Here is a 21008-nt window from a genome sequence, read left to right on the forward strand (position 1 = left end):
CCTTCCTTCCTTCCTTCCTTCCTTCCTTCCTTCCTTCCTTCCTTCCTTCCTTCCTTCCTTCCTTCCTTCAGTGGAGTCTCGCTCTGTTGCCCAGGCTACAGTACAGTGGCATGATCTCTGCTCACTGGAACCTCTACCTCCTGGGTCCAAGCAATTCTTGTGACTCAGCTTCCCGAGTAGCTGGGATTACAGACTCGCGCCACCATGACGGCTAGTTTTTGTATTTGTAGTAGAGACGGGGTTTTGCCATGTTGCCAGGCTGGTCTTGAACCCCTGACCTCCGGTGATCTGTCCGCATCAGCCTCCTAAAATGCTAGGATTACAGGCGTGAGCCACTGTGTCAGGCCTCAAGTATACTTTAGTAGCAATACTTCCCTACTAGAAGTTAGAATTAAATTCTGAAGTTATTCAACATGCAAAGAGCCTAAAACCATTCAGATCGGATAGATATTGTTACCACTGTTAGGTTACATTAGTAGGTATATATTTTCTAGAAGAGAACTGGCAGGGCATGGTGGCTCACACCTGTAATTCCAGCATTTTGAGAGGCTTAGGTGGAAGGATCACTTGAGCCCAGGAATTCATGGCTGCAGTGAGCTATGATGGTACCACTACACTGTAACCAGGGAGACAGAGCAAGACTATCTCTAAAAAAATAAAAAGAGCAATAAGAAAAAGGAGGTGAGATCATAATTACAGTCAGTCCTTCTAAGAGCCTGAATGATTTGAGGGCTCTTTTTAGTTATACTTAAGTCCTTTGGTCCATGGTCTGACAGCGAATCAAAGCATTTAATTAGAGTCAACATTCTCCTCCCTCCCCTCCCTTCCCCTCGCCTGCCCTCTCTTCCCCTCCCCTCCCCCCTCCCCCCTCCCCCTCCCTCCCTCCTTCCCTCCCTTCCTTCCTTCCTTCCTTCCTTCCTTCCTTCCTTCCTTCCTTCCTTCTTCTTCCTTTCTTCTTTTCTCTCTCTCTTTTTTTTTTTTCAAGACAGAGTTTCACTCTGTCATCCAGGCTGGAGTGCAGTGGTGCAATCTCAGCTGACTGCAACCTCTGCCTCTCTGATTCAAATGATTCTCCTGCCTCAGCCTCCTGAGTAGCTGGGATTACAGGCATGTGCCACCACACTCGGCTAATTTTTGTATTTTTAGTAGAGACAGGGTTTCACTATGTTGGCCAGGCTGGTCTCGAACTCCTGACCTCCAGTGATCCACCCACCTCAGCCTCCCAAAGTGCTGGGATTACAGGCGTGAGCCACCGTGCCCGGCCTAGAGTCAACATTTCTAATGAAGGCCTCACTCTCTCCCTTAGATAAATGTGTCCCTTAGCAGTGACCACATTTTGAGATCACAGTCAGTAAATAGATCTTGCTGTCCTCCCATCTTATAGGTCTAGCCTGGAGCATTGAGACCTATCCATTTTGTGAGATATGGAATTTCAGTTGCCATAGTTGGAAAAGAATGCCACTGTTGGCAACTTAAAATATGACAGATGCAGGTGATTGAAAATAATCGTCGTTGTTAGGCTAAAAGTAGGAGGACACAGGAGAACCCTGACAGCTAGCTTCAAACCATGGGAAGGGCTGTCATAGGGAGGGAAGAAGAAAAAGAACACTTATTAAATACTGATGTGTTTGGGCTTTATGTCTCTTATCTGATTTTTTTTTTGTTTGTTTTTGAGACAGAGTCTCACTCTGTCACCCAGGCTAGAGTGCAGTGGTGCCATCTTGGCTCACTGCAACCTCCGTCTCCCGGGTTCAAGCAATTCTCCTGCCTCAGCCCCTTGAGTAGCTGGGATTACAGGTGTTTGCCACCATGCCCAGCTAATTTTTGTTTTTTTTTTTTTGGTAGAGACAGGGTTTCACCATGTTGTCCAGGCTGGTCTTGAACTCCTGACTTCTAGTGATCTGCCCACCTCAGCTTCCCAAAGCACTGGGATTACAGGCATGAGTCATCATGCACCCAGCCTCTTATCTAATTAAATGATCACAACAATCCCATGGAAGTCTGCTGTACAATTGCCAGTAAACAGAGGGGGAAGAAGTAAAGTGACTTGCCCACCTCCCCTAATTGGCACGTGCTACAGTCAGCCTGGGAATCCTAGTTGGTCAGATCTTTCAGCCTCCTCTCAGCAGCACCATAACACCATTGCATTACGTGCATGCAAGACAGAGCTTTCTAAGATTTAGAGCTGGTGGGATGGTGTGGAAATTATATAGTAGTTTCCTCTTCTCAAAGATGTTCAAGCAAATGCTTGATGACTGTTGTCAAAAATACTGAATAAGTGGCCAGGTGTAGTGGCTCACACCTGTAATCCCAGCACTTTGGGAGGCCAAGGTGGGCAGATCACCTAAGGTCAGGAGTTCGAGACCAGCCTGGCCAACATGGTGGAACCCCTTCTCTACTAAATATACGAAAATTAGCCAGGCGTGGTGGCACTGTAATCCCAGGTACTCAGGAGGCCGAGGCAGGAGAATTGCTTGAGCCTGGGAGGCGGAGGTTGCAGTGACCCAAGATCGCCCCAACCCAGCTTAGGCGACAGAGCAAGACCATGAATGACTGAGGAGAGTGAAAATGGATAATCTGTGAACGCACCTACCAACTTTAAGGTTCTGAGTTCCATACTTTGGGACTGGATATACAGCTAAATTAAGTGATTGTTTTTTGTCCCCTGTATTTTCTTTTCTCTTTTCTTTCTTTCTTTCCTTTCTTCCTTTCTTCCCTCCTTCCCTCCTTCTCTCTCTCTCTCTCTTTCTCCCTCCCTCCCTCCCTCCCTCCCTCCCTCCCTCCCTTCCTTCCTTCCTTCCTTCCTTCCTTCCTTCCTTCCTTCCTTCCTCTTTCTGTCTCTCCCTTTCTCCCTTTCTCTCTCTCTTTCTTCTTTCTTTTTGAGATGTAGTCTAGCTTTGTCTCCCAGGATGGAGTGCTGTGGCATGATCTCCGCTCACTGCAATCTCCACCTCCTGGGTTCAAGTGATTTTCCTGCCTCAGCCTCCCAAGTCGGTGGGATTACAGGTGTGCACCACCATGCCCAGCTAATTTTTATATTTTTAGTAGAGACAGGGTTTCACCATGTTGGCCATGCTGGTCTTGAGCTTCTGATCTCAAGTGATCCACCCACCTCGGCCTCCAAAAGTGCTGGGATTACATGCATGAGCCACCACACCCAGCCTCTTTTCTTTTTCTTTTCATTTCTTTTCTTTTTGAGACATGGCCTTGGTCTGTTGCCCAGGCTGGAATGCCGTGATGCCATCACAGCTACTGTAGGCTCAACCTCCTGGGCTCAAGCCATCCTCCCAAGTCAGCCTCGTAAGTAGCTGGGACTACACGCATGCTCTACCCCACCTGGCTAATTTTTAATTTTTATAGAGATAGGGTCTCACCATGTTTCCCAAGCTGACCTCAAACTCTTGGGCTGAAACAATTGGCCCTCCTCGGTTTCCCAAAGTGCTAGAATTATAGGCATGAATCACCATGCCTGGTGGTGTTATATTTCTTAACACCAAGGTATGTGAATAGAGACCTTTTTTTTTTTGAGATGGAGTCTCGCTCCCATCACGCAGGCTGGAGTGTAGTGGCGCGGTCTCGACTCACTGCAACCTCCACCTCTGGGGTTCAAGCCATTCTCCTTCCTCAGCCTCCTGAGTAGCTGGGATTGCAGGTGTGTGCCACCATGCCCGACTAATTTTTGTAGTTTTAGTAGAGATGGGGTTTCGCTATGTTGGCCAGGCTGGTCTTGAACTCCTGACCTCATGTGATCCACCTGCCTTGGCCTTCCGAAGTGTTAGGATTACATGTGTGAGCCCCTGCGCCCGGCCCAGCCACCTCTTCTAAACTCCGAAGGTACAGGGTGTGCCCTCTGAACAGCAACAGAGTTTGTTGCAAACCTGAAATTTCTGGTCCTCTGCTGCCCCTTTGTGGACTAGCTGGAAACAACAGACCAAGATATCACTGTAGGAGCAGGAACTTGGACTTGGGAGAAAGGGCATGAGAAGAACTGGCGGAGGTTTGAAGGCTGGTGGAGGATACGAGGGAGTCAGGAACTGTCCTTTTCTCCAGCAAGGCTGGGGTTCCCAGGAGAGAGGCCTAGAACTCTTTCAAACTGCCAATGACTTCAAGAAACTCTCTTCTTTTTCATGATCTTTATTTTTCCTCGAGACACTTGGATCCAGTAAGCGAGTGACCATCTCAAGACTGCCAGCCATGCACCTCTGGATGTTTTTGGCCCCAAGCAGCAGCCATGGGCCTAGTACCAACCCTCACACGCTAGCTACCTCCTCCTGCGCTTGGAGTGGAAACTCTGTGGGGTTCTCTCTCTGGTTCTGCAAGCTTTTCACACCATCTCTTTGCTGTCTGTCTCTATGCTAGGGGTTTCACACAACTCTACACCATTGCATTCATGCCTGCTGCATCCCTGACTTTCTGCACAAGTGCAGGGCAGAGATGGCCCTTTTGTTTTGGTGAGGGAGAGAGGGGAACACTTGGGCACAAAGAGGGGAAGGGACTGTGAATCCCGGGGAGCACCCTGGCCAGATCCCAGCGGTGTTTGAATCCCAGGACCATCTTTCATCTACAGCCTAGCTGCCTCCTTCCCTGGTCAACCCTTCCTGGGTGCCCATCCACCACACTGCCCAACCTCACTCCCCATTCCCTCCCACAAACAGTGACAGTGGCCTGGGGCTCGGCCTCTCCTGACCCCAGGGGAGGATGGGTGATCTGGGCCTCCTGCTACCTGCCACCTGGGCCTCCTATCTCCAGCTGGGAGCCAGGGACCCACCCACAGGCCTGGCCTGACCTCTCTCCCCCTCCCCTCATGCTTCTAGACCCTGCCGCAGCCTGCGGTCCAGGGCCAGGAGCTGCCTCAGGAAGCCCCGGTTGGGGATGATGCCTCGGTGGTCTTTGACTTTCTTGATGGCCTCCACAAGGGTGAGGTGGTGGTACAGCATGAGGTAGGCCAGTACCAGGGTGGCAGATCGGCTCACGCCCACGGCACAATGCACCAGGATCTTCCCTGAGAGGAGAGACACACAGAGAGAGCTTCGAGACTGCTTGTGGCAGCTTGGAAGAGGCTGGGGAAAGGGTGACATAGGGCCAGGCACAGTGACTCACGCAGGTAATTCCAGCACTTTGGGAGGCCGAAGAGGGCAGATCGCCTGAGGTCAGGAGTTCGAGACCAGCCTGGCCAACATGGTGAAACCCCGTCTCTAATAAAAATATAAAAGTCAGCTGGGTGTGGTGGCACATGCCTGTAATCCTAGCTACTCAGGAGGCTGAGGCAGCAGAATCGCTTGAACCCAGGAGGCAGAGTCTGCAGTGAGCCAAGATGGTGTCATTGCACCCCAGCCAAGGAAAAAAAAAAAAAACCCCGGCAAAAAAAAAAAAAAAAAAAAAAAAAAAGAAAGGGTGACATGGAAGAGGAAGACAGGTAAGTGCAGGTACATGAAGACAGGAATGGGTGCAGATGAGTGGATGTTACGAATGCAGATCCCTGGCAAAAGGGGAGAGGCCTGGACAGAATGAGAGAAAGGTGACATGCAGTGACTCAGTGTCCATAAACCTAAAAGGGGTCAAAGGTGGAGACTCACCACTGATGTAAGAGACAGCTTTGCATAGAGTAGCGTGAATGAATCAATTGAAAACACTGTCGTGACTAGCCCCTTCCTCTATCTCCTCACCATTCTAGCTTGTTATTCTCAACCACTGAATATATATATGTATTTAGAGACAGGGTCTTGCTCTGCCTCTCAGGCTGAGTGTAGTGGCACAATCATAGCTCACTACAACCTCTAATTCCTGGGCTCAAGAAATCCTCCTGCTGGCTGGGTGCAGTGGCTCACACCTGTAATTCCAGCACTTTGGGAGGTCGAGGCGGGTGGATCACCTGAGGTCAGGAGTTCGAGACCAGCCTGGCACACATGGTGAAACCACGTCTCTATTAAAAATACAAAAATTAGCTGGATGTGGTGGCACGCCCCTGTAATCTCAGCTACTCGGGAGGCTGAGACAGGAGAATCACTTGAACCTGGGAGGCGGAGGTTGCAGTGAGCCGAGATCACATCACTGCACTCCAGCCTGGGTGACAGAGCAAGACTCCATCTCAAAAAAACAAAAAAGAAAAAGTCGATCACATATAATCTTGCCACCCAGGTATAACTTGACACTCTTAACATTTTTGATAATTTCCTTCTTGTCTTTTTCTGTATTGCTTTAAAAAAAATGGTTGAGATATTTTTTTCTTTCTTAACAAGATCCTGAGCATTTTGTCATGTCGCTAAAATCTCACTCCACTCTCAGACCCTTGAACTTTCCCAAATTCCAGGTACCCTGTTCTTTCCTGCTCCCGACATTCCCCTCCTACCTCCTGGCTGGCTCAGTGCCCGGTGGATGAAGTCGGCCGCCGTCTGGAAGTGGATGCTCATGTCAAAGGCTGGCGAGTCGTGGGCCTCAACACCCAGGTAGCGGATGCCCAGCCCCTCATAGGCCTCGGGCGTGCCTCGCCACCGGCTGTGTGAGGCATTGAGGACGTGCGTAATGCCCAGGCGGCGAAGCTCCCGACGGTTGTTAGCCATATCCCTGCAATGAGTAGAGGTTAAAGGAAGAGTGGGAAAGCCAGGTTGTTGGGGAAGACTCCCTTGAGTACACCCTGTTAATTTCCTGAATCCTATTGTTGATTCTTTTTTGTTTGTTTGAGATGGAGTCTCGTTCTGCTTCCTAGGCTATAGTGTTCACTGCCACCTCCATCTCCTGGGTTCAAACGATTCTCCTGCCTCAGCCTCTCGGGTAGCTGGGATCACAGGCACATGCCACTACATCCAGATACTTTTTGTATCTTTAGTAGAGATGGGGTTTTACCATGTTGGCCAGGCTGGTCTTGAACTCCTGACCTCAAATTATCCTCCCGCCTCAGCCTTCCAAAGTGCTGGGATGACAGGCATGAGCCACCATGCCTGGCCTCCTGGATCCTACTATTGGCCTAAGCACACTACTTTACAGTGACCCAGAAGGGAGGAATCAAGATGGGCAATGACTTGGAGTCTTGTCTTGTGAGCCGTGGTTGAAAGTATAGGGGATATTTTGCTTGGAGAAGAGAAGACTAAGGGGATGGGGTAAAAATAGCCATAATAGAACTGAAAGTGTGTTTTCTGGAATTGGGATTGTCTTGGATCTGTAGGGTTCTCAAGGCTAGAATGAGGATCAAGGAATTAAAGCCCCAGGGAAGCAGATTTCATTTTTTTGAGGGGGAGAGGGGGGACAGGGTCTTGCTACGTCTCCCAGACTGAAGTGCAATGGCGCAATCTCGGCTCACTGCAACCTCTGCCTCCCAGATCCAAGCAAATCTCCTGCCTCAGTCTACTGAGTAGCTGGGATTACAGGTGCCCACCACCATGCCCAGCTAATTTTTGTATTTTTAGTAGAGATGGGATTTCACCATGTTGGCCAGGCTGGTCTTGAACTCCTGACCTCATGATCCACCCACCCAGGCCTCCCAAAGTGCTGGGATTATAGGCGTGAGCCACTGCGCCTGGCCAGCTGATTTCAATTTCATACAAGGAAGTACATTCTAATGGTGGAGTCTAGCTGAGGAAAGGGTGGAGCACCTCGGGAGAGTGGTTTTCCTGTCCCTGGGGTATTCAGGCAGAAAGAGGAGATGGCCGTGCAGCCATGGATGCTGCAGAGGGGAAATGAATGTCAGGCAGATTGTTCTGCTCATTTCATCAGTCCTGCTCACCCTGAGATGGTATGGTTCTGACATCCATTCCACACGTAACTCCCTTGTGTCTCTACTCTTGTTGACACCCAGAACCCTCTTGTGTTTTTGCCAGATATTCAGTGGCTCACATTTACCATGTTTTTTTGTTTTTGTTTTTGTTTTTTTGTTTTTTGTTTTTGAGATGGTGTCTTGCTCTGTCGCCTAGGCTGGAGTGCTGGAGTGCAGTGGCGCGATCTCGGCTCACTGCCACCTCTGCCTTCCGGGTTCAAGCAATTCTCTGCCTCAGCCTCCCAAGCAGCTGGGATTACAGGCGCCCACGACCATGCCAGGCTAATATTTGTATTTTTAGTAGAGACGGGGTTTCGCTATTTTGGCCAGACTGGTCTTGAACTCCTGACCTCGTGATCCACCCGCCTCAGTATCCCAAAGTGCTGGGATTACAGATGTGAGCCACCGCGCCTGGCCACATTTACCCTGTTTTATGACGTCGCCTTCAGGTGTTCATCTGGCCCAGACCCCTCACCTTGGTGGCAGATGCCCCTGGGCACTACAGTCATATCTCAGGGCAAATGTCCTGTCCAGGGCAAACTCCTTAAGCAGTAAGCGCACTGAACTTGAGCCTCCAAGTCCTGGCTCTGCTACTTACAATCTGTGTGACCTTGGGCCAGTCACAACTTTTCTGAGCTTTAGTCTCCTCATCTGTAACCCAGGGTTAGTGATACCTACCTCACAGGACAGTTGTGAAGATTAAGAGAGATAATGTGTGTGAAAAATATCCTTGTAGGTCAGGCACAGTGGCTCATGCTTGTAATCCTAGCACTTTGGGAGGCTGAAGCGGGTAGATCGCTTGAGGCCACGAGTTCAAAATCAGCCTGGCCAACATGGCTAAATCCTGTCTCTACTAAAAATACAAAAATCAGCTGGGCATGGTTGTGAGCACCTGTAATTCCAGCTACTTGGGAGGCAGAGGCAGGATAATTGCTTGAACCCGGGAGGCGGAGTTTGTTATGAGCCGAGATTGGGCCACTGTAGTACAGCCTGGGTAATAGAGCGAGACCCTGTCTCAAAAACAACAGTGCTGGGCACGGTGGCTCACACCTGTAATCCTAGCACTTTGAGAGGCTGAGATAGGTGGATTGCCTGAGCTCAGGAGCTCAAGACCAGCCTGGGCCTGTCTCTACTAAAATACAAATAAATAATTAGCTGGGCAACATGGTGTGTGCCTGTAGTCCCAGCTACTCTGGAGGCTAAGGCAGGAGAATCGCTTGAACCCGGGAGGCAGAGGTTGCAGTGAGCCAAGATCGCGCCACTGCACTCCAGCCTGGGCAACAGAGTGACACTCAAAAAAAAAAAAAAAAAAGAAACCAAAATCAAAACCAAAACAAACCAAAGAAGCAACAAACAAACAAACAAACAAAAAACGAACAAAAAAAACTCCTTGTATAACTTTGAGAGAGAGAAGTGGGGATGGCTCTTCCTTTGATGTTTTTCTCTCCACAGTCCTCAAATTGCAGAATCTCTGTAGGCACTGCCGCTTTGCTTGGTCTCGAGAAACCACTGCAGCTTCCTACCTACTGCTCCGGGCTTCCAGTGACTGCCTTTTCCCAGAGATATTGCACAATAGATGGAAGGTCAGAGAAGTCATCTATTGTGCCTGGTATGTAGCACTGGCACGTAATAATAAATATGTGATACATGAATGATATTATTACTGGAACAGAGTCTTTCTGTCCAGAATTGGGTATTTTTATTTTATTTATTTTATTTTAAAATAATGAGTAGAGATGGAGTCTGGCTTTGTTGCTCAGGCTGGTCTAGAACTCCTGTACTCTAGATACTCCTGCCTCAGCCTTTCAAAGTGCTGGGATTACAGGCAATAGACACTGTGGCCAGAGTTGGGCATTTCAATAATCCTGACCAAAATCTCCCAAACCTGCAGACTCTACCCTCGGCCCACGTGCCCTATCCCCTCAATCTTCAACCAGGAACCAATGACACCATTCCATGCCTGTCTGCCACCCTTCTCCTTTCTTACACACACAAACACACACACGCTTTGCCGTGGGCCCAGTCTGCCCGATACATACTGGTCTCCGAGATAGAGGCCTGGCCAGACCTCATCGGCATGGTTACAGGCTGTCTTGCCTGTGTAGAGGAGCCGCTCCAACTCGAAGACATTGAGGAAAGGATGTTGAACGGTTGGCATCTCCTCCAGGGTCCCTCGAGTTCGAATGGGAGACCTTGAGCTACTCCGGGAGAAGCGGGCCATAAAAGTCATGGAAGCCCAAAGCCAGTTACCAGGGCACATCTTAGAGGTGGCAGAAACCGTGGCAGCTGCAGGAATGGCTGCGGTGATGATGGGTTCTGTCGCCAGGTAGCTGCTGCTGGAAAGGGAAGGGGTGTGAGACACACTTGAGTGAGTCCAGAGCAGCTGCTTCCCTTCCCTGGGCTGGTCCTTCGGGAGAAGATTCTAGAGGGAGAGAAGGTAAAGCCTGGCTCTGGCGGGAGCCTTCAGGGGTGGCTTTTCCTTCAAGCTGCAGCAGCTCCTTTTGCTCAGCTCTTTGGCTCTGCCACGCAACGAGGTGGGAGAGTCACATGTCCTTGTTTACGGGGAGAGGGAGCTGCCCAGCTGCTGGGTTTCTGCTCTGTCACCCCACCCCCACTGCCAGCACACACGCGCGCGCGTGCACACACACACACACACACACACACACACACACACTTGGCACTTGGGTGGCTGTCCCCACTGCTGGGGATCTTGCCAGCTGGAATCTGGGTCTCATCTGCCTGGGGCTATAGGCAGAGAGCCTAGGGAGCTGGGATGGGGTTGGGGGTACCTTTAGACCCATCCAGAGACAATTAGCAGGGAGACAACAGCAGCTGAGGCCACGACACATGTCAGGCCTGTCACCTCTGTGCCAGAGAGTTAGACTTTAACTCCTTCATGACCTGCCACTGCCTCAGAGATGAACCTGCTATGGGAAGGGTGTGGTGGGCGGGGGATGGGGTGAGTAGAGAATAGCAATAAAGAGGAAGAGTAAGTTTGGGAAAAAAAATACTTGCTGAATGCACGAGCTTATGGAAGAAGGCACCGATCTATGTGCACAACAGGCAAACTACCCTCCTTGGATCAGCGTTAGGAAATTACTGATCAGATCTCAGCTCTAATGTGAGAATTTCTGAATCGAAGCAGGGTTGGAGTGTTTTGTCTGTGTGTCTTGCGGGGAGGGTGACAGAGGTGGATGGTGGGGGAACTGACACAGGGTTGGAGTGTTTTGTCTGTGTGTGTCTTGAGGGGAGGGGGACAGAGGTGGATGGTGGGGGGCTAGAAAGCAGGAAGGAAAGGGAAAAATGAAGGATCCTGCCAGGTCCAGGGGCTCAGAGGCTTAGAATTACCAAGTGTATGGCTGTTGGAGTCAAGTGACCCTACAAAACACACGAGGTCAATAACGAGGGGCTTAGCAGGTGTGTCTCAGATGACCTGTTGAGCTGTAGAGCTGGGAAGGACCAGTGTTTGAGGCTTGCCCTGGGACCTTCAGGCAGCAAGGCAACAATGGCAAGACCCCTCCCTTCCCATCCTCTCACACCTGTGGTCCTGCCTGTTTGAAAGCAGGAGGTCCTGGATCCTACAGAATCCCCTCCCACTCCCTTCCCGGCCTCCTGCCAGGGGAACTTCAACTCTATGACCAGCAGTGAGAGGCCATCTTTGTCCCTGCCCACGCTCTGTCCCCATCTCACACCCCTAGCCAGGGCCCAGCTCTCCCTTGCCCCAGTGCCAAGAGAAACCAAGCATTTACAGGGCATTAGAAGAGGGGTTTTAGGACCAGGATTGGTGAGGGAAGATTGGATCTTAGGGTGTTTAGGGAGAGAGAGAGTTTTCAATGGCTGGGTCCAGAAGGAGCAGAGAAATATAGCACTACAGCCATCACCATCACCATCATCCCCACCACCATCACTATCATCCCTACCACCATCACCACCATCACTATCACCATCACCATCATCTTCTTCTACCTTTGCACCCAGGCCTGAAGACCCCATTACTTTATTACAATACAACCTTTCCTCTTAGAGAGTCTGCTGTCTACCAGATGATGAATGAATGGGATGGGGGAAGCGCGAAGGAGCCCAGGTCTAAGAAGGAGCTTCGTGGGGCTGTTTTTCCCGGGGAGGGGGTGCAGAAGCCCCTTTCTGTCCCAGGATACAGCCCTGGGCATTCTCCAATCCCATCCGTCGGCTCCAGGTGGCCCGCCGCGCCCTCCCTCCGCCTGCGGTCGCCTTTGTAACAGGTCCATGGCTGTCGCCCCAGTCCTCGCCAACCAGGCAGCCCGGCCCCGCGCGCGAAGGGAGGTCGCCCGGGAGAGCGCGGCTGGCTCGCTGGGCTCGGGTGCCTGCTTCCCGGTCCCCTCCCTCTCCCGTCTCCCCTAGCTGGGCGCCTCTCTCCAGCCTGGGGAGCCAGCTGGGAAGTCGAAGGCCCGCCGCAGCCCCTCTACCTCTTTGCAAGCGCTGCGCTGGGCCTCAGTCCGAAAGGCGGATCGCCGGCGCAGACAGCGCCACGGCCATGACGCTCCCGCTGCTGTCGCCGCCGCCGCCGCTGTTTCTGCCTGCCCAAGACAGGTTGACAGATTAGCAGCTATTTTTAAGCCATGACACGCACGTCGAAGCAGGGTTCAAATCAGCGTGTGCACTGGTGACATACAGGGACTCGGTCTCACATTCAGTGGCCCGAGTCGCCGGCAGCGTGGGCTCCCCAGCAACCCCCGAGGAGCCGGCGCTCCTTACAGACCAGACACTGCCCCGCCGAGCCCCAGCAGCACCGCCTGGAATGCATGCGTGTGTTTTCAGAGCTGCACCAATTACAAAGCGTTTTGCCTAAAGATTACATTATAAGTCATCCCAGGCAGTGTCTTAAACACACACACTCCTCTGAGACAGAATTAACTAATTACATAGACACGATTCTGTGCACTGGCTTATACATGCCTCGGTCTCAAGAAACCGTGTCATAAAGAACAACGGTCCGTAGCCCCCATTAGCCTTCATTATATGCCATGTACTTCATTTAGCTTAAGACATTTTATCCTCCCCACAAATCTATGAGGGAGGCATGATTACTATTGTCCTAATTTTAGAGAGGAGGCTAATTGTCCTAATTTTAGACCTAGGCACAGAGAGGCTAAGTACTCTGCCCAGGTCACACAGCTCATTACTGGCAGAGCTGAGCTTGTTCAAACAATGGCAATCTGGATTGCAGTCTATGTCCTTAACCACTCTCTAAACCAGTGCCTCCCACAAAATGGAGAAGGCACCATGGATTTCCTTCATTCAGGAAGCCATTTCCACCAGCTCAGCTCATAGTGAACTTCACTTTCCCCAGACTCGCAAAACATTCATCTTCATATTAATTTCTTTGTTTTTTGAGATGCAGTCCCACTCTGTCGCCCAGGCTGGAGTGCAGTGGTGCAATCTTGGCTCACTGCAACCCTGCCTCCCAGGTTCAAGCCATTCTCCTGCCTCAGCTTCCCAAGTAGCTGGGATTACAGGTGCTTCATGCCTGGCTAATTTTTTATATATATGTTTTGTTTGTTTTTTAGTGGAGATGGGATTTCACCATGTTGACCAGGCTGGTCTTGAACTCCTGACCTCAAGTGATCCGCCCACCTTCTCCTCCCAAAGTGCTGAGATTACAGGCATGAGCCACTGTGCCCAGCCATCTTCATATTGATTTCTCATGTGCTGCCTTCTAGTGACATATTCACTTGATCTGCATGTTTATTGTAAGCACCAAGATTGTAAGCACTTTGAAGGCAGGGACTGTGCTACCTTCCCCAGTGCCTACCTCATTGTGTGAGAGGGAAGTGGGGGAGATGATAAATGTTAGCAGATGATGCTGTTGAGAACTAGGCTGGCTTGAACTCTGGCTGTCTCTTAGAAGAAAGGCAGGAAGTAGATTGGCTCAGACTGAAGCTGATGGTGTCAGCTATATCTGAAACAAGGACTGACTCCATTCCTAGCAGTGGTGGCAGATCAGGTTTCAATCTCTGGATTAGAGAAAGTAGTGGCCAATGTGACAATCCCCGGGTTCCATGACAGGCTGCCATCCACGTTTAACGTACCTCCTAGCCTTTTTTTTTTCCTCTAGAGAAACAAACTTAATTCTTTTCACTTTTTCTTGTCCTTTGTGGTACAGCAGTTTAAATAAGAAATGAAATCCTTGTAATTTAAAACAGAGGCAGGGCATGGTGGCTCATGCCTGTAATCCCAGCACTTTGGGAGGCCAGGGTTGGCAGATCACCTGAGGTCAGGAGTTCAAGACCTGCCTGGCCAACATGGTGAAACCCCGTCTCCACTAAAAAACAAAAATTAGCTGGGCGTGGTGGCAGGCGCCTGTAGTCCCAGCTACTTGGGAAGCTGAGGTGGGAGAATCGCTTGAACCTGGGAGGTGGAGGTTGTAATGAGCTGAGATCATGCCACTACACTCCAGCCTGAGCAACAGAGCAAGACTCCATCTCAGCAAACAAACAAACAAAAGCAAAAACAAACAAATAATCAAACAAATGAAAAACCCCAAGGAATTGACCTGATAAATTTGAGATTTTAATTTGTGCATCCAGGAAAACCTAGTTAAAACATTTTCACAAAAGGAATTGTGAAAGAGCACTTATAAGAGCAATGTCATTCTTTTTGTTTGTTTGAGATGGAGTTTCGCTCTTTTTGCCCAGGCTGGAGTGCAATGGCGTGATGTCAGCTCACTGCAACCTCCGCCTCCCAGGTTCTAGAGATTCTCCTGCCTCAGCCTCTCGAGTAGCTGGGATTACGGGCATGCGCCACCATGACTGGCTAATTTTGTATTTTTTAGTAGAGACAGGGTTTCTCCATTTTGGCCAGGCTGGTCTCGAACTCCCGACCTCAGGTGAAGATCAATGTCCTTTTAAGTGAAAAGTCTTCAAGATTGGTATGTTGAGAGGATGTTGTAGGTAAAGCTGATCTCAATCTTTGATAAGACTTCTGTTTCAACCCTGCATTGAACTTTTTCCAAAAAGCTGGGAAAATATGGTTTAAAGTACACCACAGACAATGTGCACAGCTGTTTATGGGTAACTATAGAAATTGTCCATGGGCCGGGCGCAGTGGCTCACGCCTGTAATTCCAGCACTTTGGGAGGCCGAGGCGGACGGATCACGAGGTCAGGAAATCGAGACCATCCTGGCTAACATGGTGAAACTCCGTCTCTACTAAAAATACAAAAAAAATTAGCCGGGTGTGGTGGCAGGCACCTGTAGTCCCAGCTACTTGGGAGGCTGAGGCAGGAGAATGGCGTGAACCCGGGAGACGGAGCTTGCAGTGAGCTGAGATGCGCCACTGCACTCCAGCCTGGGCAACAGAGTGAGACTCCGTCTCAAAAAAAAAAAAAAAGAAATTGCCCATGGACTGACATATCCGTGAGGATCATTTTCATGAGTTGATCTATAGCCCACTTGATTTCTTTTCTTTTATTTCTTTTTTTTTTTTTGGAGGCAGGGTCTCAGGCTGGAGTGCAGTGGTGCAATCATAGCTCACTGCAGCCTCAACCTCCTGGGCTTAAATAATCCTCTTTTAAATGATCCTCTTGCCTCAACCGCCTAAGTAGCTAAGTACAGGCACATGCCACAATGCCTGGCAATTGTTTTTTCTTTTTTTCTTTTTTTTTTTAGACAGAGTCTTGCTCTGTCTCCTAGGCTGGAGTGTAGTGGTGTGATCTTGGCTCACTGCAACCTCTGCCTCCCCAGTTCAAGCAATTCTTGTGTGTCAGTCTCCTGAGTAGCTGGGATGACAAGTGTATGCCACCACACCTGGCTAATTTTTGTATTTTTTTGTAGAGATGGGGTTTCACCATGTTGGCCAGGCTGGTCTCAAGCTCCTGACCTCAGGTGGTCTGCCCGCCTCAGCCTCCCAAAGTGCTGGGATTATAGGCCAGAGCCACCATGCCCTACCAATCAGCTCATTTAATCTCACCCATGTATTAAACTGGTGTCATCATTCTGGTTGAATACCTGAGAGAGACTGACATTTGGTCAGATTAGTTAACTCATCCACGTCTAGTGTGTGGTAGGACATAGGTTCAAACCCAGGGCTATCTTATCTGAAACTTCATTGTTTCAAGACTAGGCTGGAGAATCATTTCCTCTGTAAAGCCTTTTTGGATTCACTCTTTTTTTTTTCGAGACTGAGTCTTGCTCTGTTGCCCAGGCTGGAGTGCAGTGGTAGTCTCGGCTCACTGCAACCTCTACCTCCTGGGTTCAAGCAATTCTCCTGCCTCATGCTTCCAAACAGCTGGAATTATAGGCATGCACTACCACGCCCGGCTAATTTTTTGTATTTTTAGTAGAGACAGGGTTTCACTATGTTGACCAGGTTGGTCTCGAGCTCCTGACCTCGTGATCCACTTGCCTCAGCCTCCCAAAGTGCTGGGATTATAGGTGTGAGCCGCTGCACCCAGCCTGCATCCACTCTTTTTTTTTTTTTTTTTGAGACCAAGTCTCGCTCTGTCACTGCAACCTCTGCTTCCCCAGTTCAAGCAAGAGTGCACTGGCTCAATCTCAGCACACTGCAACCTCCACCTCTCAGGTTCAAGCAGTTCTCCTGCATCAGCCTCCCAAGTAGCTGGGATACAAGAGTGTGCCGCTGCGCCTGGCTAAATTTTGTATTTTTAATAGAGACAGGGTTTCGCCATCTTGGCCAAGCTGGTCTCGAACTCCTGATCTCAAGTGACCTGCCCGCCTTGGCCTCCCAAAGTGCTGGGGTTACAGGCGTGAGCCACTGTGGCCAGCCTGGATCTACTCTTACTTGTCCATTTCCTTCTTTGTGCTCATATACACTTCCATCAAAGGACCTATGAGCTATATTTGTTTCACTTATTTATATACTTATTTAAATTCATATTGCCCATACTAGAAGCACGAATGGATACACTATGCTGGGATGAACAGATTACAGATGGAAAAATAAGGCTATGGAAAGATAAAGATAGGGCCAGATACTGCAGCTCGTGTGCCTGTAATCCCAATACTTTGGCAGAATGAGGTGGGAGGATTTCATGAAGCCAGGAGTTTGAGACCAGCCTAGGGAACATAGTGAGATGGTGTCTCTACAAAAAATAAAGAATAAGCTGGCCATGGTGGCACACACCTGTAATCCCAGCTACTTGGGAGGGTAAGGTGAGAGGATCACTGGAGCCCAGGAGTTTGAGGCTACCATGAGTCATGATTGTGCCACTGCACTCCAGCCTGGGTGACTCAAAAAAAAAAGATAAAAATAGATTTCAAAATAGTCTTGAAAGAAGTGATTAAATAAATATACAGACAGGGAGGTGTTCAAAAATAGAATGAGAAAAAAAAACAAAAACAAGAATGACCATCAAAATATGACGTACATTAAAGGTCAATTCTAACTTCTACCATTTAATTATGGGTTGGGCTTTATATACATTAGCGAATTCAATCCCATAAATAGATTTAATTAATTCAATTTTACAGTTGAGGAAACAGGTTTAGAGCGCTGGTGGTAAATCCACTCTGAGGTCAGAGAGCTAATGAGTGGAATTTGAGCTTGGATTTCAACCTAGAACTATTTTAAACCAAAGCCTGTGCCTCAAACCACTGTAGTAGACTTGAAGAAAATAGAAGGGTAGTTGTTAAAATGTATTAAGCCCTGCTGTGTGCCAGGCATTTAACAGAAATGGCATGAATCCTTCTCAAGTGACTCTCCTGGCTTTGTCCCTTTGGGGATGTGGCTCCCTGTGGCAGGATCTGCAAGGTGCGGTGCGCACAAAAGGTTGGGACCCGCCGGGCGTGGTGGCTCACACCTGTAATCCCAGCACTTTGGGAGGCCGAGGCGGGGGGGATCACGAGGTCAGGAGATCGAGACCATCCTGGCTAACATGGTGAAATCCTGTCTCTACTAAAAATACAAAAAATTAGCCGTGTGTGGTGGCGGGTGCCTGTAGTCCCAGCTACTCGGGAGGCTGAAGCAGGAGAATAGCATGAACCCAGAGGCGGAGCTTGCAGTGAGCCAAGATTGTGCCACTGCATTCCAGCCTGGGTGACAGAGCAAGACTCGTCTCAAAAAAAAAAAAAAAAAAAAAAAAAAGAAAGAAAAAAGAAAAAAAAAAAAAGGTTGGGACCAGCAGCCTCTTCAATCTCTGGAGAAGCTCCCTGCTGCTCTGTAATCTTTCCTCCTAAGTAGAGGATAGCACTTCCTCCCAACCACACCCCAGGTACCGCCATGCCCATCCCTCCTGGGCTGGCTCACCCTGAAATCTGCTGGTGGGTGAAACAGCACTTTCACCTAATGCTTCAGATAGCAGAGGACCGACAGCTGTGGCTTTATCTGGCGATGGGCTAAATAAAGTGAGGGGAGGAGGGGCACAGAATGTTCTTCGAGGGTTCCCATTTTCATAATGTTATTTTTCTAAATCAGCATCTTCCCAGTCCCAAACCTTCTTCAACTTTTTATTGTTACTTGTTTAACTCCTGCTTTCCTCCACGTCCTTTCGTGTGCTTTGTGTCAGTTCTTTCAGGCACCAAGCGGGTATTAGTGGGGCTCTTGCTGGCTCTGAATTGGGGAGACAGGCACGCTGGTCTTTTGTGTGGAGTGAGAATCTGGTTTTGCTTCAACTCCACTTCTGTCCTTCACCTTTCCACCAATGCATTCCGCTCCATCTTCCTGCTGATTTACCTGGAGGTGAAACCGTTTTAACACTGTTAATATTAAATATTAGTTTTCTTCTAAGGACCACACATTGTTGCAAGGAGCAGAAATTCTTTCCATTAGCATAACTTTGTAAGGGAGACTAGTACTCCTCTAGTGGTAATAAAGTTGAATGATTATTTGTGAAACAGGATACAAAACGAATATACAGTAAATCTCAGTATTACAACAACAGCAACAACAACAAGGAGATAGAAAAAAAATGCCTAAATACACATCTTGAGAAAGACTGAAAAGAAGTATGTCAAATATTAAAAGAGGTAAACTCTAGCCAGAATAGGATTTCAGATAATTTTGTTTGTTTTTGGATAGGGACTTGCTGTGTCACCCAGGCTGGAGTGCAGTGGTGCAATCATGGCTCACTGCAGCCTCAACCTCCTGGGCTCAAAGGGTCCTCTTGCCTCAGCCTCCCAAATAGTTGGGATTATCAGGAGGTGCCACCGCACCCAGTTATTTATTTATTTTTTTGTATAGATGGGGTCTCTCTATGTTGCCCAGGCTGGTCTTGAACTCCTGGCTTAGGTGACCTTCCCACCTTGGCCTCCCAAATTGCTGGGATTATAGGTGGGAGCCACCATGCTTGGCTAGATTTCATATAATTTTTTTTTTTTTTTTTTGAGACAGGGTCTTACTTTGTCACTCAGGTTGGAATGCAGTGGCGTAATCTTGGCTCACTGCAGCCTCAACCTCCCAGGCTCAAGTGATCTTCCTGCCTCAGCCCCCAAGCAGCTGGGATTACAGCCCCCCAAGCAGCTGGGATTAGAGATAGGGGTCTTGCCATGTTGCCCAGGCTGGCCTCGAACTTCTGAGCTCAAGGGATCTGCCCACCTTGGTGTTCCAAAGTGCTGGAATTACAGGCATGAGCCACCACACCCCACCTCAGACCATTTTTAATCTTGTCCTTTAAATTGTCTACATTTCCCAAATTCTCTGCAAACAGTACTTTTTTTTTTTTTTTTTTTTTTTTGAGATGGAGTCTCACTCTGTCACCCAGGCTGGAGTGCAGTGGCACAATTTTGGCTCATTGCAAGCTCTGCCTCCTAGGTTCATGCCATTCTTCTGCCTCAGCCTCCCAAGTAACTGGGACTACAGGCACCCACCACCATGCCTGGCTAATTTTTTGTGTTTTTAGTAGAGACGGGGTTTCACTGTGTTAGCCAGGATGGTCTTGATCTCCTGACCTTGTGATCCACCTGCCTCAGCCTCCCAAAGTGCTGGGATTACAGACATGAGCCACTGTGCCTGGCCATGAATTAATTTTAAAATGTCAGTTTCATGAAATTGGTTGAGACTTTTTTAGTGGCTTCTTATGTGGCCAATTTTAGTAAATGTTCCATACATGCTTGAAAAGAATATATAATTCCTGTTTTGGGATGCAAATTTCTATCTTTATCTCCCTTCTACATAAGTCTTTATTTTTATTTTTTTTTATGTTTTGAGATAGAGTCTTATGCTGTCGCCCAGGCTGGAGTGCAATGGTGTGATCCCGGCTCTCTGCCACCTCTGCCTCCCAGTTTCAAGTGATTCTCCTGCCTTAGCCTCCTGAGTAGCTGGGACTATAGGCAGGTGCCACCACATCTGGCTGATTTTTGCACTTTTAGTAGAGATGGGGTTTCATCGTGTTGGCCAGGCTGGTCCCAAACTTCTGACCTCAGGTGATCTGCCTGCCTCAGCCTCCCAAAGTCAAAGTGCTGGGATTACAGGCATGAGCCACCTCACCCAGTCCCAGCTGGTTGAAATTTACATGCCCTCTTCATAGGGGAGAGGGAGGTGGGGGAAATGTGAGCAATTGTGAAGAGTAGTAAATAATTTTCAGGGGAAAAAATGGGCCCAAAGAGCAGACAATAGTTTAAAAATGATTAGGTTAATAAACTGAATGGGTTGGTAAGTTAAGGAAAGGTGAGGGGTAGAACTGCACTGTGATCAAAGGTTGTCTTATTATGCAGGTAAAATCTCTTAGGTAATCTCTCAAAGCTGCCCTCAGAAGAACAGATGAGAAGTCTGTCTGAGAGTGGTGATGACTTTTATTCTTGTTTCTTCTCTCGTCTCTTCTCTTCTGGTTAATCATTCCTGGTTATTTGATGAGATTCTTAGAGAGGGGGTCTTAAGACAATTGCATATTTTTTGGAAGATATTATTCTTATTCAGATAAGAAAATTTCTGAGAGACTCTCCCTGTGCTGGAGGGTGGGTTGGGGGGGCAATAAGAGAGAGTTAGGAAGTCCTTTGTTCTGAGGCAGCTTCTGAGGCCTTCTACTTTCCTTTAATTCAAAAGTACTCAGCATGCCATAGCATCATGCTTTGGGGTATCATTCTCTGCACCCCAATATAAGCATCTCCTCTCTACCTTTTTCTTTCTCTTTTCCTTCCTTCTTTCTTTCTTTCTTTTTTTCTTTCTTTCCTTCCTTCCTTCTTTCTTCCTTTCTTTCTCTCTCTCTTTTTCTTTTTCTCTTTCTTTCTTTCTCTCTCTCTCTCTTCCTTTCTTTCCCTCCCTCCCTCCCTCTCTTCCTTCCTTCCTTCCTTCCTTCCTTCCTTCCTTCCTTCCTTCCTTCCTTCCT

General features: G+C 48.7%; 1 protein-coding gene across 2 annotated transcripts in view; it reads right to left on the reverse strand.

The window, feature by feature from the left end:
- Nucleotides 1-4118: 4118 nt before the first annotated feature.
- The window catches only part of DUSP26 (dual specificity phosphatase 26), a 17891-nt gene continuing 1001 nt past the window's right edge, over nucleotides 4119-21008 (reverse strand). Inside the window, exons 2-5 of one of the 2 annotated variants that reach the window (XM_023214581.1) lie at nucleotides 12196-12302; nucleotides 9790-10086; nucleotides 6350-6564; nucleotides 4119-5002 (exon numbers count right to left, since the gene is read on the reverse strand). In XM_023214581.1, the coding sequence (XP_023070349.1) occupies nucleotides 4803-5002; nucleotides 6350-6564; nucleotides 9790-10086; nucleotides 12196-12302 (819 nt within the window). In that variant the 3' untranslated portion in view covers nucleotides 4119-4802. Of the gene's footprint in view, nucleotides 5003-6349; nucleotides 6565-9789; nucleotides 10087-12195; nucleotides 12646-21008 lie in introns of those variants that run through there. The other variant, XM_023214582.1, reaches the window with a different exon arrangement.

The sequence above is a fragment of the Piliocolobus tephrosceles genome, chromosome 7, assembly GCF_002776525.5.
Source record: "Piliocolobus tephrosceles isolate RC106 chromosome 7, ASM277652v3, whole genome shotgun sequence".
NCBI lineage: Eukaryota > Metazoa > Chordata > Mammalia > Primates > Cercopithecidae > Piliocolobus > Piliocolobus tephrosceles.